Source organism: Anguilla anguilla, chromosome 7 (assembly GCF_013347855.1).
Source record: "Anguilla anguilla isolate fAngAng1 chromosome 7, fAngAng1.pri, whole genome shotgun sequence".
NCBI lineage: Eukaryota > Metazoa > Chordata > Actinopteri > Anguilliformes > Anguillidae > Anguilla > Anguilla anguilla.
The window spans coordinates 25,349,931-25,367,445 of record NC_049207.1 but is presented as its reverse complement, the minus strand read 5'-3'; the positions used below and the strand labels follow the sequence as shown (position 1 = coordinate 25,367,445).

General features: G+C 44.4%; 1 protein-coding gene across 17 annotated transcripts in view; it reads right to left on the bottom strand.

Annotated features, from left to right (window-relative positions):
• The window catches only part of LOC118231501 (nuclear factor 1 B-type), a 143,976-nt gene that overhangs the window by 102,167 nt on the left and 24,294 nt on the right, over positions 1 to 17,515 (bottom strand). For 7 of the 17 annotated variants that reach the window (XM_035425327.1, XM_035425330.1, XM_035425326.1 and 4 more), the window contains exon 2: positions 8,726 to 9,257. In XM_035425327.1, the coding sequence (XP_035281218.1) occupies positions 8,726 to 9,257 (532 nt within the window). Of the gene's footprint in view, positions 1 to 8,725; positions 9,258 to 9,805; positions 9,962 to 13,196; positions 13,919 to 14,214; positions 14,239 to 16,090; positions 16,579 to 17,515 lie in introns of those variants that run through there. The other 10 variants (XM_035425334.1, XM_035425333.1, XM_035425342.1 and 7 more) reach the window with 10 other exon arrangements.

Here is a 17,515-nt window from a genome sequence, read left to right as displayed (position 1 = left end):
GCCAACTGAACCACTGAAGCAAAGAGTAGAACACTGCTTTACAGAGACACACCCTGCACACAGCAGACTACAAAGGAGTACACTATCAAACAATCAGTCAATCATTAATCTCTCAATCAATCAAACTGCGCTACATGCTAAATTATACAATACACTACAGAACACTGACTCAACAGAGAAATGACAGATACAGAGTGCTACTGAGAGATGCAGTAAGTTACAGCGAGTTACACTGAGTTACATGCTTTTTGGAATGTTTTTTCAATAGTCAGTGTTCTGGAACTCTATGGCTATCAATCACCAGTGACATCACCATCAGAATGTTCAGTTAAGAACATTGTAATCACATTTGTGACCTCACACCTCTTAAGGGTAAACAGAAGCACAGCGAGAAGCAAAGTGAAGGACAAAGGGATTTTTAGTACCCGGCAGTGACAATGGGAGTACACTGCATTACAGTGTAGTCAAAAAAAAAAAGAGAGAGAGAAAACAAAAACGCCAATGTAGCTAAAAGCTCCCCGGCCTCCGCCACAGGGCCCAGAGTTTCCATGGACTAATGCACACACAAAGGCAAAGAGGCACACAAGGTTAGCGGCTAAAGCCTTCAGCTATTCGCTTTAAGTCAGCCGCTAACAACGAGCGGGTCAAGTCAGGCCGCGAATGCGGTTGTGAAACGAAGGAGGTCCAAGCTAATGGGGGGGGGGGGGGATATTTTCCACACAGTGAGTGATGAGGAGAAACAGCACAAGGGGGTGGGGTGGGGGGGAGGGGGGATCAATAAAGCAGGCAGAGGAGCCGGGAGGGAGCCGTCCTAAAAGGCTCGGAGCGGGAGGAGCGCTCGATAGGTCGCGACCTCGCGCAAGGCGCTCAGCGACGGCGCTCGGCACGGAGAACCTGGAAAATCCTAAAATAGCGCGGGGCGCGCAGGCTTGGGGGGGGGGGGGGGGGGGGGGCGGCGCGCTAAACGCACAGACCGTCCCGGGCTGAGATCGCGTGGGGGACCCAGAGGCTGCGCCCCCGCTCCGCGAAAAACGGCGGAAAGGCAGCGGCTTCACCGCGCGGTTCCTGTAGCGCCTGATCGCGCCCCCGCCCCGCACTCGAGATAAAGCAACAGCGCGCCACGGAAAACACTGTGATTAATGTTAAACGCTGCCTTAAAGAGACAGCAGCCCCATTGTGTTATGCAATGGGGGGGGGGGGGGTTTGGGTTTTACATGAGTTCAGTGAAACAGCTCATTGGGTAATATGAAGTCCCGGCAGAGCTCATTGGATAGGGAGGCCTCCCTGGTCTTAACTGCAAGACCGTGTGTCGCTAACCGTGAGATCTGCCCCACTCGGCTGTCCCCCAAATGTGAGACAGGGTATCCCATGGGGCTATGCAGCCTCCATACTGTAACCCGACTGAAGTCTCCTTTCTCCAAAAATGGAATTCTCAGGAACGAGGGGGGGGGGGGGGAATTCAGTTTACCAATCAGCATTTTGGTTTTATCCGCTTGGATTTTGAACCAACTTTATTTGTTTGTCAGTTACGAAACTCTGACAGTACACAGACGGCGCACAGTGCAAACAAAACAACAAAAAACGGGTGCAAGGTTTTCACTGACAAAATGTAACGTGACGCCCTCTCTGTTCTCGAAAGTGGGACCGGAGCTCGATCGCGACCGCCAGTAAAGCGTACATTACCGTGGCAACGAGGCGCCGGCGAAACGTCGGGGAGAAACCCAGGGAAACGTGGGTACCGCCACCCAGCGTCACCGCAGCTCTCTGTCCGCCCGCACGCGTCGGCTTGGGGTGAGGTAACCCGAATCCATTCACCCCGTTACGCTAGGCTATTTTACCCTCTGCTGAAGTGCTTTCAGACAGGCACGGATCCACCTTCCCCGGGCCCTGGGAGGACAAAGGGCCGATTCATCGCACGTCACGGAAGAGCGCGGGAACGAGGAAGAAACGAGGTGGAGGACCAGGTGCTGTCCGAGACTGGCCCTGTCCTCGGGAAATCCTTCATTTACAGCGATCCTTCCTCTTCGCCCACACCTGCGAACGTTCTGGGCTTCCGCCTTTCTCCTCTCAATTGCGTATAAATGGAAAACGTCGAACAGGGGGGAAAAAAAGCATCTACACAGCTGAATGTCTGCTTTAACTGAAAGGGTGGGGGGGGGGGAAGTGAAGGTACAGAAAAAGTGGTTAAAATGAGCTTTGGTTAGCTCTCCCTCCAAAAGTAAAAACTGCAGCGCAAGAAGGCGGGAAAGAAGAGAGCAAGCAAACGAACGAAAGCAGGAGCGGCCTGGTGCACCCTGCTCCCCGGCTGAGGAACAACCTCCCTCAGCCCTCCTGTCATTCTCCCGCTCTCCTGTGTGGGGCCGCCAAAATTAGAGACCTAAACGCAACTTCATTTTATTTTGCACAGACTACAACAAAATACGTGTGCTTTCTTCCTATAAGATGAGCTATAAGCTAGGTTTATCCATGTGGTTCACCATACAGAAATCCCAAGTTCACCTCATTGCTAGCCTTAAAAAGTGCTCAGAATGAAAAATAATTCATAACTCATAATTCTTAGACAAGTCAGTTTGTTAATGATAAACAGTCAATACATATCATTAGGCTGTGTACGTATTTAAATCACTTAAATATGCAATCGAACTAACCAAAGAACTTTAAATAGCAGACAGACTTCAAGGCTCAAACCTGCGGACTTGCTCTTGAAAAAGAAAAAGAAAACAAATGCAGTAGTCCTTTGAGGTGTGAAGGCAAAGTCAATCGGGGAGATGAGCAGTAAAGACAGGAAGGTCTGCAGCGAGACAGGCCTGTTCATTGGCCCTCTTCACTGGCAGAGTGGGTAAAAATAAATAAATAGATAAAGCTAACGACTTTGGCTAGACCGTATCGACCGGATCACGCCAGGGTCGCTCCGGGCTTTTGGGGTGGGGTCACAGAAGGTCAGGTCAGGTCAGCGGCCACCCGCCTCGCCAGCCGAAGGGCGGGGGCGGAACGGAGCGGAGAGAAAGTACTAGACAATGAAAGGGGTCAAAGGTCAAGTGGCTGGCCACACAGGTCAGCGAGGGGGGCGGCGGGTGGCTCCGCCCCCACGCAGCGAGACCTGTGGTTTTTGTTTTTTGGGTCAATTAACCCCACCTCCGCCTACGTTGAGTCGCCACGCACTCGCTCTCTCCCTCACACACACACACACAGACACACACACACACACACACACACACACAGACACGCGCACAACCGCATCACTTTACAGGAGTGACCCGACTCCATGGGACAGGAGCTTAAATCTGGCCCCTCGTAAAACAAGGCCCTTAACATGGCAGAACAAATGAGGAGTAATCCATCCGAGGCCGGGGGGATACCGGGCCCATAAAACGCGGTTCATGACTTCAGGAAAAGAGGGATGAAAGGAGGAACAGAACAGTGTCCGTCATGTAGCCGTTTCTTCATCTCATCGCTACTGTGAGCGACCGCGGTTCAAAGCCAGGTGACAAAGAGCATTTCATTACCCTCAAATACATACTCTAAGCAAACCTGAATATAAAAAAACAACTTAAAATAAACAGCATAAGTAAACAGAATTGAGTTTGGTTCTCGGGTATCTTTCATCCCTTCCAGAAATGCTCACGTTTTAGTACTGAAATCCCTTAAAGGCGAACGTGAGGCTAGCCGGATATTTGAAACGAATCCATAAACTGTCAATTAGCACTTTTATTTAACAATGTCATTAGTGTTAATGATAATCTAAAGAAGAGAGAGAGTTGGCTGAAATAAGCATGTCTAAGACTGAAACAAGTCAAAGGAAGAACACAAACCGGCTCAAAGAGAAAGCTACAGACCCAAAAAGTATATAAGAGGTGTTCCATTTTTAACTGAAATTACAAACCTGAGACTGAACCTGAAGAAAAGGGTCACCAAAAAAGTAGAAAAGCGCTTATGCATGCAAGCAAAGAAAAAAACAAACAACTAAAATGAGGAAACTGTTCTACACTTTTTTCTGTACCGTTTCTCCGTTGTAAAAACAAAAATTAAAACGCTTGCAGCCAAATAGCCTGTAGTAACTCTGACTTTTTAGGAGTCAACACCCAGTGGGCACAGAACCACACTGGAATACCTCACAGAGTTATGAAATGAAACCACACAACACTGACGGTTTTCCTGCAGGTCATGACTTGACTTGACTTGAGCAGCAGCGAGGAAAGACAGTATTTTGGGGGAAGACAGGTACATCAGGTATGAAGCTAATGAGAGTTTTAACTGTGGCAGCCCAGAAAGAATGTTTTTTTTTTTTTTTTTTTAAACACCATGTTAATCTTTATCTGAATCTGAAGAACAGTAAACTGTCACGTACAGAAAGTACAAACGCACTTAAATTTTTGTAAAATAGTCGTTACTAATTTTACATTTTGTCAGCATAATACAGACAAAATGGCCCAAAGGACACAAGGATATTTCAGCCAATTTAAATGGAAGGGCACGTGCGCGTGGTCTTTAGAAGTCATGTGACCGTTCTCAGCGTCAAAGCAACGACGGAAAGCGAACTACAGCGGGTACCGAAACCGGTTAGCATTCGCTACAGGACGGCAGTTCCGTTAAAAACGCCACTGTGACGAACCGGAAGGGAGGGCCCCGGCGCTGCCGATGGAGACGCGCTGGCACAGACCGCCAGGCGGTGGAAAGCCGTCAGCGAGCTGCCCAAGCCCTGGGAGAGACTGAGGGAACGCCCCTTCGCCGCTCACTCCCACAGCCCCAATGGCCATCCATTAAACGTGCGGGCAGGCCACTCCCCCCTGCAGCGGTAATCACCCTGGCACTGTAAGGGCAAGGAAGGGATTTTTTTGGAGAATACCCAGTAACATGAAAAATAATATTTATCTTTGGTACAATATGAAAACACGTCTCAAAAAAATCAGGAATGCGTCTTACTGGCCGTGAAAGTGCACGAATCAAAATTAGCAGCAACGTCGTAGCTGTTTGTAGAAAATTTGATGATGTATGCGCACATTATGGAAAATTCCGTTCATTCAGTAACTACACCCGGTGGTTCAATATTTAGTCTGGGTGCAAAACTGATCAAATTTTGTTAATTTCTTGTTTTCATTGTGAGCGGGGGTTCGCAGAAATGGACAATTCAGCAAAGAGACGGCTAACCCGCGGACAACCTTCGCGTCGTACAGAGAAGGGATCAAAAGCCGAAAAAGACGGAATGTCCGCCACCCTCACGCCGCGGCGATAGGGATTTTTAAAAAACGCGCCCCGCTCCTTTTCAGAAGTAGCCGATTTTTTTTTTGGCCATTTTTCTTTTTTCGCTGTGCATTTGTTTGTTTGTTTGTTCTTTTTTTTTTCCCTTTCGGGCGATTGCCAGCGGAAAAAAGCGCGGCGCGGCGGCGGCGGCGGCGGCTTCCATTCCGCGACTGTCGGAAAAGTTTGCCAGTGTGCCCACTGCATTGCGGATGCCAACCGACGAATCAAAGGCACGCAACGGAAGGACAAAGAGGGTCTGATGCCAACCTCCGTACCACTAACAACCATTGCTGGCATCAAGCGCTATTTCCCCCTCTCCCTCTCCCTCTCCCCTCACTCTCCCTCGCCCTCTCTCTCTCTCTTTTTCGCTCTCTTGGCACCACACAAACAAAATGGCGCCACTCTGCAAGCTAGCACAATGAGGCGGCATTGTTTGGAAGATGGGCACTGGAAACTGAATGCTAAATGCAACCCCCCCCCCGCCCCCCAATCCCCCAGCACCAACAACCACCCACTAACCACCAACCACCCCACTCCCCCTTCCACAACCAAAACCTTGCTTGTTGGTTTGCTAATTCGTCCATCTTCCCCCCATTACTAAGGATGGTTTTCTATTGAAAACGTACTAAAACTCTTTAAAAATAATACCTAAAACTAGTGCCCCTCACCCCATTCATACCAAACAAAAAAACAGATCCTCCCATGTAATCCCCACAAGACACAAAAACTCTGGAGTCGAAATGCAAAAAAAAAAAAGAGATTTGGCTCGTTCTGATGGGTACGATCGTGACAAACGAATAATCCAATAAGAGGATTTTCCAAATTGATGAGTACGGCACAAACACCGAGTTCGCTGAGCAAGGAAGGATAAAAAATTTTTTTAAAAACTTGGGTTGTAAAAATGAGAGAAATGCACGACCAGCTCGGATCATCCTCTTCCCTGCTGTGTCCTGCACAGTCAAGGACAGGACCTTTCGCTGGTTTATGCCGTTTCCCCTTTCGTTTTCAGAGTGTTATTAAGCTAATGTACCGTTTCTGTCAGCACGGCTATACTTTTTTCACCCCACATTCTCATGGTCAGTACAAATAAGACGACCATTTAAACAGCTGTAGGAAGTTCACACGAGCACGACCTGCTTTAAGAAAGGAGGGGTTTCTCCTTTGTCTGGGGTGTCGAGGAGGGGGGCGCGTTTTTCAACTTTGGGTTTTGCAGCACGATCCGCATTTATTTTATTGCATTTCTACTTTATTTCATTGTATTTCATTCTGTTTTGCAGACAGGCATAGGACAAGGGGCTCCAATCATGCTGTAGGATGGAACCGTTTTAAGGGGGTGGGGGTGGTGGGTGAGGGGTGGGGTGGGGGGGGGGGGGGGGGGGGGGACACAAACGAATCAGCAGCGTGCTAAAAGAGAAACAATGGGGGTCCGATGCCAACCTTGGTGCCAGTGGCAACCACCATTGTGGCTCAGCAGTGCTTTTGCCTTCGCCTGGCACTTGACAAACACAAAATGGAGGTTCACAGTTTAGCGATCGCAGGCTTTTCCAGGGTCCCTTTCCCCCCTCTGCCACGGCCGGGCATTCGCGCTCTCGTACTGGTCTAACAAACAAATTTCTGTTATTTTTGCTTCGTCTTTATTCTATTTTATTTCTATAAGATGGATAGGATGCAGAACTATTGGAGTAAAGCTGCTAAATTAGGCAAAAGCTTTAGTGGGATACGAAGACAAACAAAACACTTGGCTTTCCTTTCTGGGTCACAAACTGAACGACCGACATAACGCCAGTGTAATGGTATACCAGAAACTCTAATTTTACTTATATATATAAATTACATAAGTAAATTTACATATGTGTGTGTGTGTGTGTGTGTGTGTGTGTGTGTATACATGTGTGTGCAAATTCCCAATAAAGCATAAATTCAAAGCTATAGTTACAGTGATTTAGAACTTTTAAATGAATCCATATTGATTCTGTAATACAATATTCACTGAAATCACTGAGATCGTAGGACCTGATCTTCCCGTTGAGTTAGTACTAGTCCCTTTCTCACAAAGGAAGAAACAAAACAGAAAAACAGAACGCTACACCACCGTAAATAGCGGATGAACCGGGAAACTCAATGTTTCTGCGCTCTTAATTTAAGGAATAGCAACGATACCACATCTTACAAACTCATTTACAAAAGATATTTACAGTCATTCTGTTCAAAATCATGTCTGTTTTGTTTCCAGAAAATGCACTTTTGGCTCCGTGTCAAAAACTCGGGATCTGAAACGGCACCAGCCTGCTTACCTCATCTCAATAAAAGGCGTACTTGTTAGCGCACTTAAAAAAGCCAAAAGAATCCTTCACACGGCAAAGTCAATTGGTGTAATTACAGGGATTCTACCTGGCTAACGATATGATATTTAACATCTGTGATTGTGTGAGTGCTTCCTTCCATTTTTTTTTACATTTCGTTTTGCTTTACTTGATTTTACAGTATCTTTTGGAAAGCGCAGTGCGCTTTTTTTTTTGTTTGGAGAGGAGCGGGAACATATTGACGTGTTGTGTCTGCCCACAGACTTTTTAATTCTCCCGGAACCACAGACCTAAATATTCACGCCAAATGCACACACAGACTGGCTCACTACGGCATCCCGTGTACGATGATACCAGAAATAACACCAGACCCCATTCACAAAAAGAAATCTTGGAACAAATCAGAATCAAAAGTTCAAGAGTGACCCGTAATTATACAAAAATTTAAAACAAAAAATATCTGGAAAAAAAGCACTTTTTGGACTCTCAACAAGAGTAAAAATGCTACAAATTACATAAAAAATACACGCATTTTTACCTAGTAATTTCTGCAAACATGAAGACATTGTTTTGCCAAATTCAATATGGTCATTAACAATTTAGACTCCTTTGCAATAAATTGCTAGGAGAACATCTTTTTCCGTTTTTTTTTAATAAAGATGACTGCTGTGGTCACAGTTCAGTAGCAGAAATAGAGGCTCATAAAAAAACATCAGAAAACAGCGTCCATGGTGCTACTGTCCGTCTCTCTTTTACAGACATACCATTCTGGGAAGGTGAATATAATTTAGGGTTGGCATCATTTAAAGCAAAGACTCCAGATACTGGACGCGCACACGTGAGCATTCACACACAAAGTGTGTACCTTTTGCTTTTCAGTCATATGTTTAAGGCTGTCCAAAACAGCCCGTTAAAATTGCTCAAAATGCCATGATCTTCAATAGCGTAGCTGAAAATCAATTTAAGCATCTGCATATGAAACAGTGATTCTGAGGCGTTAAAAGTGAGGGGGATTTGAAATGGAGGAGTCTCTGCTTCGGCCATTAGAAGGGCAGGAGGGGTGTAGCGAGGGCCGTTCCACACAAAAATCAGACCCCGCCCAGAGACCCCCAAGAACGACCCCAACACCTCTCTCCCCTCCCTCCACCCGCCCAACCCCCCCCCTCTCTCGGCACACCTACCTTGGTCCTGGACGTAGTAGGCGAGAAACAAGTCCAGCTCCTTAATGGACACCGTTATGTGGTGCGGCTGGACGCAAAGTGCCGGGTTGGTGCAGTGCGGCGACTTGACCAGCCGCTCGCCGTCGGTACTTTCCAAAGGGATGCCCTTAAACAGGATGACCATCACCAGGTCCAGGCGCCACACCTTGTCGGCCTGCCGGAGGCAGTCGATGCGGCGGATCTTGCCCTTCTGGTCGGGGTTGGAGAGCACGCAGCAGGGGTGCTTCTTGCCGGTGACGCTGAGCACAAAGTCCTCGCGGTACTCCTGCCGGATGTCCTTGCGGAGCTTGGCCAGCAGGCGGGACGCCCACTTCTGCTTGATCTCGGGCTTCTCGCCCAGCAGCTCGTCCTTCACCGCCCGCTCCTCGTCCTTGGACATCCGCTTCTCGTGCTTCTTGAAGTACTTGCGCTTCCGCGCCTGCAGGTTGAACCAGGTGTAGGCGATGGCGCGGACGTGCGGGAGGAGGGCCTCGATGAACGGATGGAACTCATCCTGCGCTTTCCGAAAAGGAGAGGTAGAAAGAAAGAGTGGGGGGGAAAAAGGGACAGGGAAAGAAAGAAAGAGAGAGGGAGAGTCAGGGAGAGAAGGGGGAAGAAGAAAAAAAAAAAAAAAGTTTACAGAAACAGCCATGTACCAGAAGTGACCTTTTTGGCAACGGTTTCTGTCCAATTAGCCCCAACCGCCATCGAAGCCAAATGGAAACAAACGGCACTCTATACCAGAGGAAAAAAAGAGAAGTTAAAGCACCTCTAAAAAAAAAAAAAAAAAGAAAACTGTTTTTCGCAACAAACACCGCACACAACAGCGGCCGCTTCACTACGATGCATTTAAATCTCAAAAGCCATCGGGAACTACAGATTTTCTCCGTCTGACTGACCCTCACATCCCCAAGCAAAGGCCTGCGTTACGGACCAAGCCTTCGGTTTACTTTACTTTTTCCTTTATTTACAAAGGCTTCAAATTGCAAATACATTAAGCAAAAGTATCTGCTTCGTCACACAGTTCAACGACTGAGGTTTGGCCCGCCCGCGTTCGTTTACCATCTCAGAAACGGGCGCAGGTACCGCCAGGCTACGGCTGGCGCAGGTGCTCGCACGGCAAACGAGCGCCACAGTTTCGCTTCTGCTTCCCGCGAAACGCTAGCGCAAAGAATACGCGTTCACAAAACAGCACGCCGTTCTCCTTTTTGGGGTCCGTTTTTTTCCCCCCCCCCCCTTTTTCTCGAGCATGCTCCGAGCGAACGCCCGCAGCCGAAACAGGGAGCATGCGCCCTAGCGCTTAACCCTTTCAAGAGTTGGTTTTTTGGAATGTTTTCTTCCCCCCCCTCCCCCCCGCCCCCCCCAAGTCAGTGTTCTAGAACTCCATTGCTTTCAGTTACCGGGTAGCGATTGTTACAACAGTATTAGAATGTTCAGTTAAGAACATTCTAACCACAGATGTGTGATCTTACACCTAAAAGGATTACACTTTTTTCTTTTCTTTTTTTAAAAATAAAGATTGCCAAGCCACCGTAACCCTCCTGTACAGGCGGCACTGCCGATGACACAGAGTGAAACGGGGCACCGGAGAAGGAAGGAGGGTGTTAAAGAAATGCCAAAAAAAAAAAACGTACAAATAAATACAATTCGACCCTGCCCCAGTCTCAAGACGTAGCCAGGGCTAACCTTTCTGCCAGCGGACTCGTGACATAAGGCCCTGCAAAGGCCAGAGGAGGGAGAAGCGGCTCTGCGCGCTCACAGAGCGGAGAGAGAGAGAGACAGAGAGAGAGAGAGATAGAACGGCCCATTCCGACAGAGCGGTCGGACACAGGAGCCGGAGCCGCCTAAAGCTCGCTTGCGTTTGTTAACGGATCGCAGGCCCAGGACGACCGCTCCCATTCTCCGTCTTTTAGAGCAGATCCAGAACCGAAAAAAAACATGGCTACCTGGCACTCGAGGCGGCATTCTTTCATGCCGCCCTGAATGCCTTGGCAAGGGCTGGGTTTATAAAAGAACGCAGATGAGCAGGTATTCAAACACCTTCACCTCCAGGGCAGTCGGCTTTGTTATATATTTTTTTGGCTTGTTTTTTTTTTTTTTTTTCCAAGCGCTCTATCGAGATCAGAGCAAATATCAGCAGCCAAATTTACACAAAGCGCAAGGCCTTTATTTTTCATACAAGATCGATTCACCCAAAAAAAAAAGCTGCTGTGCTTACGAAATATTGTAACAGGGTTGTCCTGGCAGCTCGAGAAATGCAATGAAAAGAAGAAAAATAAATCAACTAAATTCAACACATTACAAATCGTCTTTTAAAAACTGAAGACAGTATATTTTTTTTGCATTTTACATTTAAAAACATATCGAGCTAAACAAAACCAGTTTTCACCAAGCAAGTTACGGTGGTCACTGAAACAAACAGCGTGAGAAAATTACTGGCACCATTAACGGGACTGAAAAATAATTACAGTTTCTTTTTTTCTTTTTTAAAGGAATGGCACAGCAAAAAAAACAAAATGATAATAATCTGAGAAAACAGCCACATCCTCCCTGCAACCTCGCCAAACCAACAAGCACAAAAGGCTTTGCAGTAAACCCAGGTCAGTTAAACAACACAAAATCTTAACTTCTTATTTATTCATTGGGTTTTTTTTTTGTTTCTTTTTTTTTTTTTTTACAGTTAAGCAAACGGCGGTAACCCTGCTCCTTCACATGGAGCACTGGAGGGTTAAACCGCACATTGTGCTGTGAGCGGGCAGCGGCGCTTCTAGGGAAAACCACAGTCAGTGATATCCTCCATGTCTCTCCTCCACTGACAGCCAAGTCAAAGAGTTCACTGTGCCCAGAAAATACAGGCTTTAATTGAGAATTCGGCACACAGTGCTTGTGTTGTGGTTCAAAAAAAGAAAAGAAAAGAAAAAAAAATCCCCAAGACAATGGCAGTGAAATACAAAAAAGGCTCCCACGAATGTTTAAAAGAGAGAAAACATTTTTTCCACATCGTCTTTTTTTTTTGTAAAGTGTGAGAATTTTTTTTAAAACTGTCACACTTTACAAAAAAAAGACTATGTTAAGCGTATGAGAGGATACGGAGTAGATAAAGATATTAATAAAGGGCAATTTTCATTAAAACGCTAAAACACAGAATGCTACCACAATATTTGTCGCAAAGCAAAAAATTCTATTCCTAGCCACAGTGTAAGGACACAACAGGCATGACTTTGATATACATTAAGTGCTCAGTTAGGCATGAGACCAGTCCAACACACCATTCAAAATTACAATAAATATTACCCAGCTCATTTGTCCATTTTAACTCATCCTTTGATGTAAGGAATGTCAAATAATTGTGTACAGTATCTATAAAATGTGTGTAACATTCAACATTCTGTAAATGCAACAAAAATACTGTATTGTGCACAGGAATGTTAGGTCAGACCTTACATGATAACATGCATGTATCTGTGCATATATGTGCACCTATATGTGTTTTAATGTTCTTTTGTGTGTAGTATTCATGACAAATTCAGTTGTTGAACGCGCATACTGCACTGCACGTTCTGTTAAGGTGCAAGTTCCTTTGCAGGAACTAAATCATATCTCAGTCAATCACTTTCTGATGCCAAACAAAATATAAACAGTAAAATCGTGTCAGCCAAAAAGCTAAAGGACTGTGTCCAACCACTGAATCAGCCTTATCGTTGCTTTCATCTACATTCACAATAAACGAGTCCCTTCCCTCTAGTGCTCACATAGGCTCCTTTAAAAACTATATTTTAAAGTTAATTTCACAAATGCTCACAATTCAAAATACTTTACTGAGGCATCTAAATATCTATTTTATTTAATTTTTTTCAAATGGCATAAATGTTCAGATTATTCAACAAAATGCCAACTATTTGTCCCCACCATCAAAATTTCAGATTTTATTTAGTATAACCTAAAATGTAATTATATAGCAATATGCCTAATACATTAATTTACACTTTAGTTTTGAATATTTTGTAAATTACAGATTTTGGAACACAATGCTAGAGTACAACAATGCGTGACCTTGTATGTACCCTATATGGGTATATAAAATAAGAGTTTGTACCATACATAATCTATAAGCATTTTCTTTTTCTTCCCTTTGACTGTCGTTTTATTCAATGCTGTTCTTTGAATTAATTAAAAATACAGAAAACGAAGTATTTTAACACAAGGAAAATTATTTAATCTAATCGGTTCTATGGATGTAATTTATTTCCGATCAATTTCCTGCTTCCAATTCTCTGCCGTTCGTTCCGTCACTTACAAAAATGTATAGGCTAACGTGAAGCTAAATTTACACTGCCGTCTGCATAAGCTGCAAACGTTTCAAGAAGTATTAGCGATTTAAAAAGCGAACATGAAATGGTAATGCAATAATAAAGGACCGCAGTAAAGAAGCCAATAACAGAAAAATATGTACCTGTGTCAGACAAATTGGAGAATACATCACCGTGCTTAACCGAAAGTTATCTCACTCAGCTACAAAAGTCCAGCATGTGGGTTGATTTTTATCGATTCATTCCTGTTCGCGCAGCATGCAGGGATATGCAAAGTTAGTCTCATAAAAAGATGTCTAATCCAAGGGCGTCAAACAACTTTGAGGATCCAAGCAGTTTCATTAAGCGATGCCAGACGACATATCTGATTTTAATTTAAATAACGTCATTAAGTCCGGTAACATCCACAGCGAATCTCCTGCTCCCCTTGTACCGAGGGAAAGGGGGGAAAATACCGGAATCTAAAACGAAGCCAGTCTCCAGGCGGGGAGGAAATCGTTCAAAAGTATATTATAAAAACTTGAAGGCGCCAAATTTCTGATCCCGTATTTGCTTTTCAAACTTGATATAATATCGACCGGTAACACCCTCCCGACTGCTCGATCCTAACAAATCAGTCTCAAGTTTTTTTTTTCATTTAATTACAGTCATACTCCTCCTCTTCCAGCAAACGAATTCCATGTAGCTACACCAGCCCACTTTCCCTGTTCTTTCAGATACCTCTGCAGAAAAAAGACGTCTTTCCTTTTTCTCTTGGAGTTATGATTTTATACGCGGAAGACTTTGGACCAGCGCCCCGTTCGTATAGGAATGAAATGGAAAATTCCTTTTAGCAGCGTTCAGCTCAAGGGCCTTATTCGAACTTGAACTCCAACTCGCCGCACTGTTGTACGTAACTGCAATGAGATATCCCATTACAGAACGCACACGGATGGTTTAACATACAGTCATTGTTTTAAAACGTAAGTTATTTTATTTAAACACGACTATGTAAATCTGAAGCTTTTTTCCATATTTCCTTACAAATCGCAAGGAGATAAACGCTGGTATAAAGCAAAACGTGTGGCATTACATCAATCTAACAAACCACAAGTCATATCGCCAGTTCACCTATAGCCTACGTGCAAATATTGACAACGCGAGCTCATATTGAAACATTACCTATTTTCAAAATTGCAACTGCTCCGCAATTTCCAGTATAAGCATGGCTAGTGAACAAGGCGCTGTTTCTCTTAATAGAACATTCACTTGGCGTTTGGACTGGAAAGCAATAGCTTCTTACGGATCTGCATATAATGGGGAGATATTCACACTGGTTTGGAGAAAAGTTACATTCAGGGTTCAACTGAAGACATCATTCTCGCTATAGGACGCGCATCAGTGCACGCATTGTAGGCCAATTTTAATTGAGTATCACTGATCAAGGATCTTTACAGTGTCTCATGAGGTAAGAACAACAGATATTCTCATGGTATGATAAAACAATTAAGATGGAGTCCAACTGATAGCTTGTCTTAACAACATGCATTCAGAGGAAAGTTTGCAGAATAAGGTCATGCACTAAAACACCTTATATGGCGATAACGTGTATACATACACCACATTTCAATACGCTGGTTTTGTATTTTTGTCTGCATGCAGCTTTACAAACACAACTACAGCAAAACCATTTAAAACACACAAGGAAGGCTGTTAAAATACTTCGCTTAAAAGGTTTGGTCGTCATTGCTGCATATCAGGCGTTCTGCAATTAGCTTGTTTATATTAGGCTATATAGTCTACTAAGGTTTCCATATCGTGTCATTATGGACACAGGCCTATGATAGCATGGGTAAAATTTTTGGTACATGCAAAGCACATGTCTGAGGGTATGCTGAGTGCAGGTGTAATACACACCAAAAACCAAATGTAAATATTCAAATTTACAGTAACTTGCTCGGTGCAGTATGACTAAAACTTCACTGCGCATTTAAGCGCTGGTGAAAGAACTGTCCCAAGCTAGTTCAGACCTCTGCAACTTTATGACACTTTTTAGAACAGTACTCAATGCTACAACTTAAGAGGCTCCTTAAATTTCCCTCTTAAATTCTGTTGCGGTCCTGAAAGCGGGAGGAGAAGACAGTCTGTTCGTGGGACTAATAATAATTCACATCACGCCACATCGGCGTCTTGTGTCAAAGTCGAATCTGACTTCCCCACCCCCTCGACCGCGAGTTGCCAAGTGTTCACACGCTGTGCGTAACTACTTTATGGTAGACGCATCGCCAGCTTTAACAGACAGAGCGACACAGAGACGGTATTAAAAAAAGCCAACGGCATAGGCTACAATGTTTCTTTTTTCTCAGAAGCTTTGGGAGAACTCTGCAGATTGATCGTTATCTTACAAACAAGCCTGCTAGCTAATTCTATACCATGCATGATATAGCCCATTCACTATACCACCGACCGCAGGCTACTGAAGAAAATGAGGCTGCAGTTTCTAGGCTACTACCCGCAGAAATAAAATCATTGCAAACAGTATTATTCCAAAGCGTAAAACATCATCCATTTATAGGCTATATCAGTGATCCAGTTTACGATAGCAAAATGAAGCACAGTAAAAAATAAATAAATAAATAAAAAAGCACGTTATTCAACACAATATACTAGGAACGCCGTAAACCGAATGCGAAAATGCAGCTAGCCAGCGTAGCTACTCAAAGCATCGTTTCAGAATCTCACTGAAGTTCTCTGCCAGAAAAGGGGAGAAAAAAGTTCGCTAGCGCAGGAAATGTGCCAAATGCACCACTTTTTTGGCGCTAGCTCCACCGCCGACTTCTGACATATTACTGTGACCCATATACAAAAGCTGCCAATGCAAAATATAAACACTCGAATATTGCCTGCCTTTTTTGACGGTCGGCACGTGTAGTTGTATTCCTATATACGTCAAACCCCATAAAGGTGATCATTTTCAGGAGGAACATATGAACTTTGATGCAATACAGTAACAGGCGCACAGTAATTCAAAATTGCATTATATTCCATGTTCACGTACCATTGCACTGTATTGCATGAATTTATACGGGAATCCTGGAATCTGGGCGAACAGAAGCCGGTACCTTCACATTTCACAAGCTCAATTTTGTGCTTAGTTTTTTCCTCCTAGAAGTGTTTTATAAATAAAAAAAAATAACACCGGAAGAGAATTCTTGGCAGAAAGGCGGCAAAGTGGAGGCAAAGAGAACCTCGGATTTTTTTTTATCTTCCTTCCTCTTTGAGTTTTGGATAGGTTTTTGGTTGTTGAGTTGAACGCGATCCAGAAGAGGCAGAGTTTTTGGAACTGGGTAGGTCTGCGCCTTTTCTTTCTCTGTCTGGCTGTCGTCGCTCCTGCTTGCAGGAGACAGGGGGATCTGCGCACTTGGATTGGATTCCTCTCGTCCCATTGGTCGAGGCGACGGCGGTCCTCGGCACCCCGTGCCTTCAGCCCCTCACTTCCGCTCGGCAGGCACGGTTTCTCAATTTGCATATTAACACGGCCCTAGCCTATCAAACGCAAGACTGGCCGAGGCTGAAACGTGCGGAGCACGATAGGTCAAAGACCCGAGAGCACCTTTTCAACCGGGGAATAAAAAAAAAATTAATGAGATTTAAAAAATAATAAATGAGTGACCACCAATTTGAGAGTATTTGTAAATATATTGCTTTTGTACGCATGTATACATCTTTTGTTCATAATTCATCCATGTCTACAATTTTTCCAAGAAATTTAATTCAATCTGAAATCAGTGCTGACTAATTGTTGACCTAGGTGAAGTGATAGACTGTGTAAAGAAATTTTATGCACTTATGAAAACCAACACTATTTAATACTTAAATTATGCGCTTTTACTTCAACTGCATCATCTTATAGGCTTAATTGGTTTAGGCCAAAATTGTGTTGTTAGGAGTTGTGCATTTATTCGTTTGTACCCATGGTTGTAGCCTTCCTCAAATAACAGGTTGTGGCAATGGTATCAGAACCTTAATGTAGGCTAAAACAATAGGCAATAACGCCTAACACCAGGTTGGATAATTATTTATTTTGACAAATAATTTGCCGTTTGCTTTGAGAAGGAGTGGCAATGCTTCTATCGGGTCAGACTGCCCGTTCGGGTTATGTTGGCACAGGAGCTTGGCAGCGAGAGAGACATGCCAGAGATTAGAAGATTTGGGACTGCAGTGTTAACACGACAGAATGAATGCCGCCCTGTCAGTGAGCTGTATGGGTTCTTTTTATATTCTGCATTTAGGCCTACAGGGCGCTACGCTAACATTCCTTTCCCCCAGGAGCACATGTGCTCCTAAGTTTAAAAAATTTCGGAATACACAAATGCATCCCCATGTGCTCATAAATTGTTTTCCCAGTTAGCCCACATCAATTTACAGCAGCACCTAAAATGGAACCACTGTGGAGCCCTGATTTGTATCTGGCAATATTCAA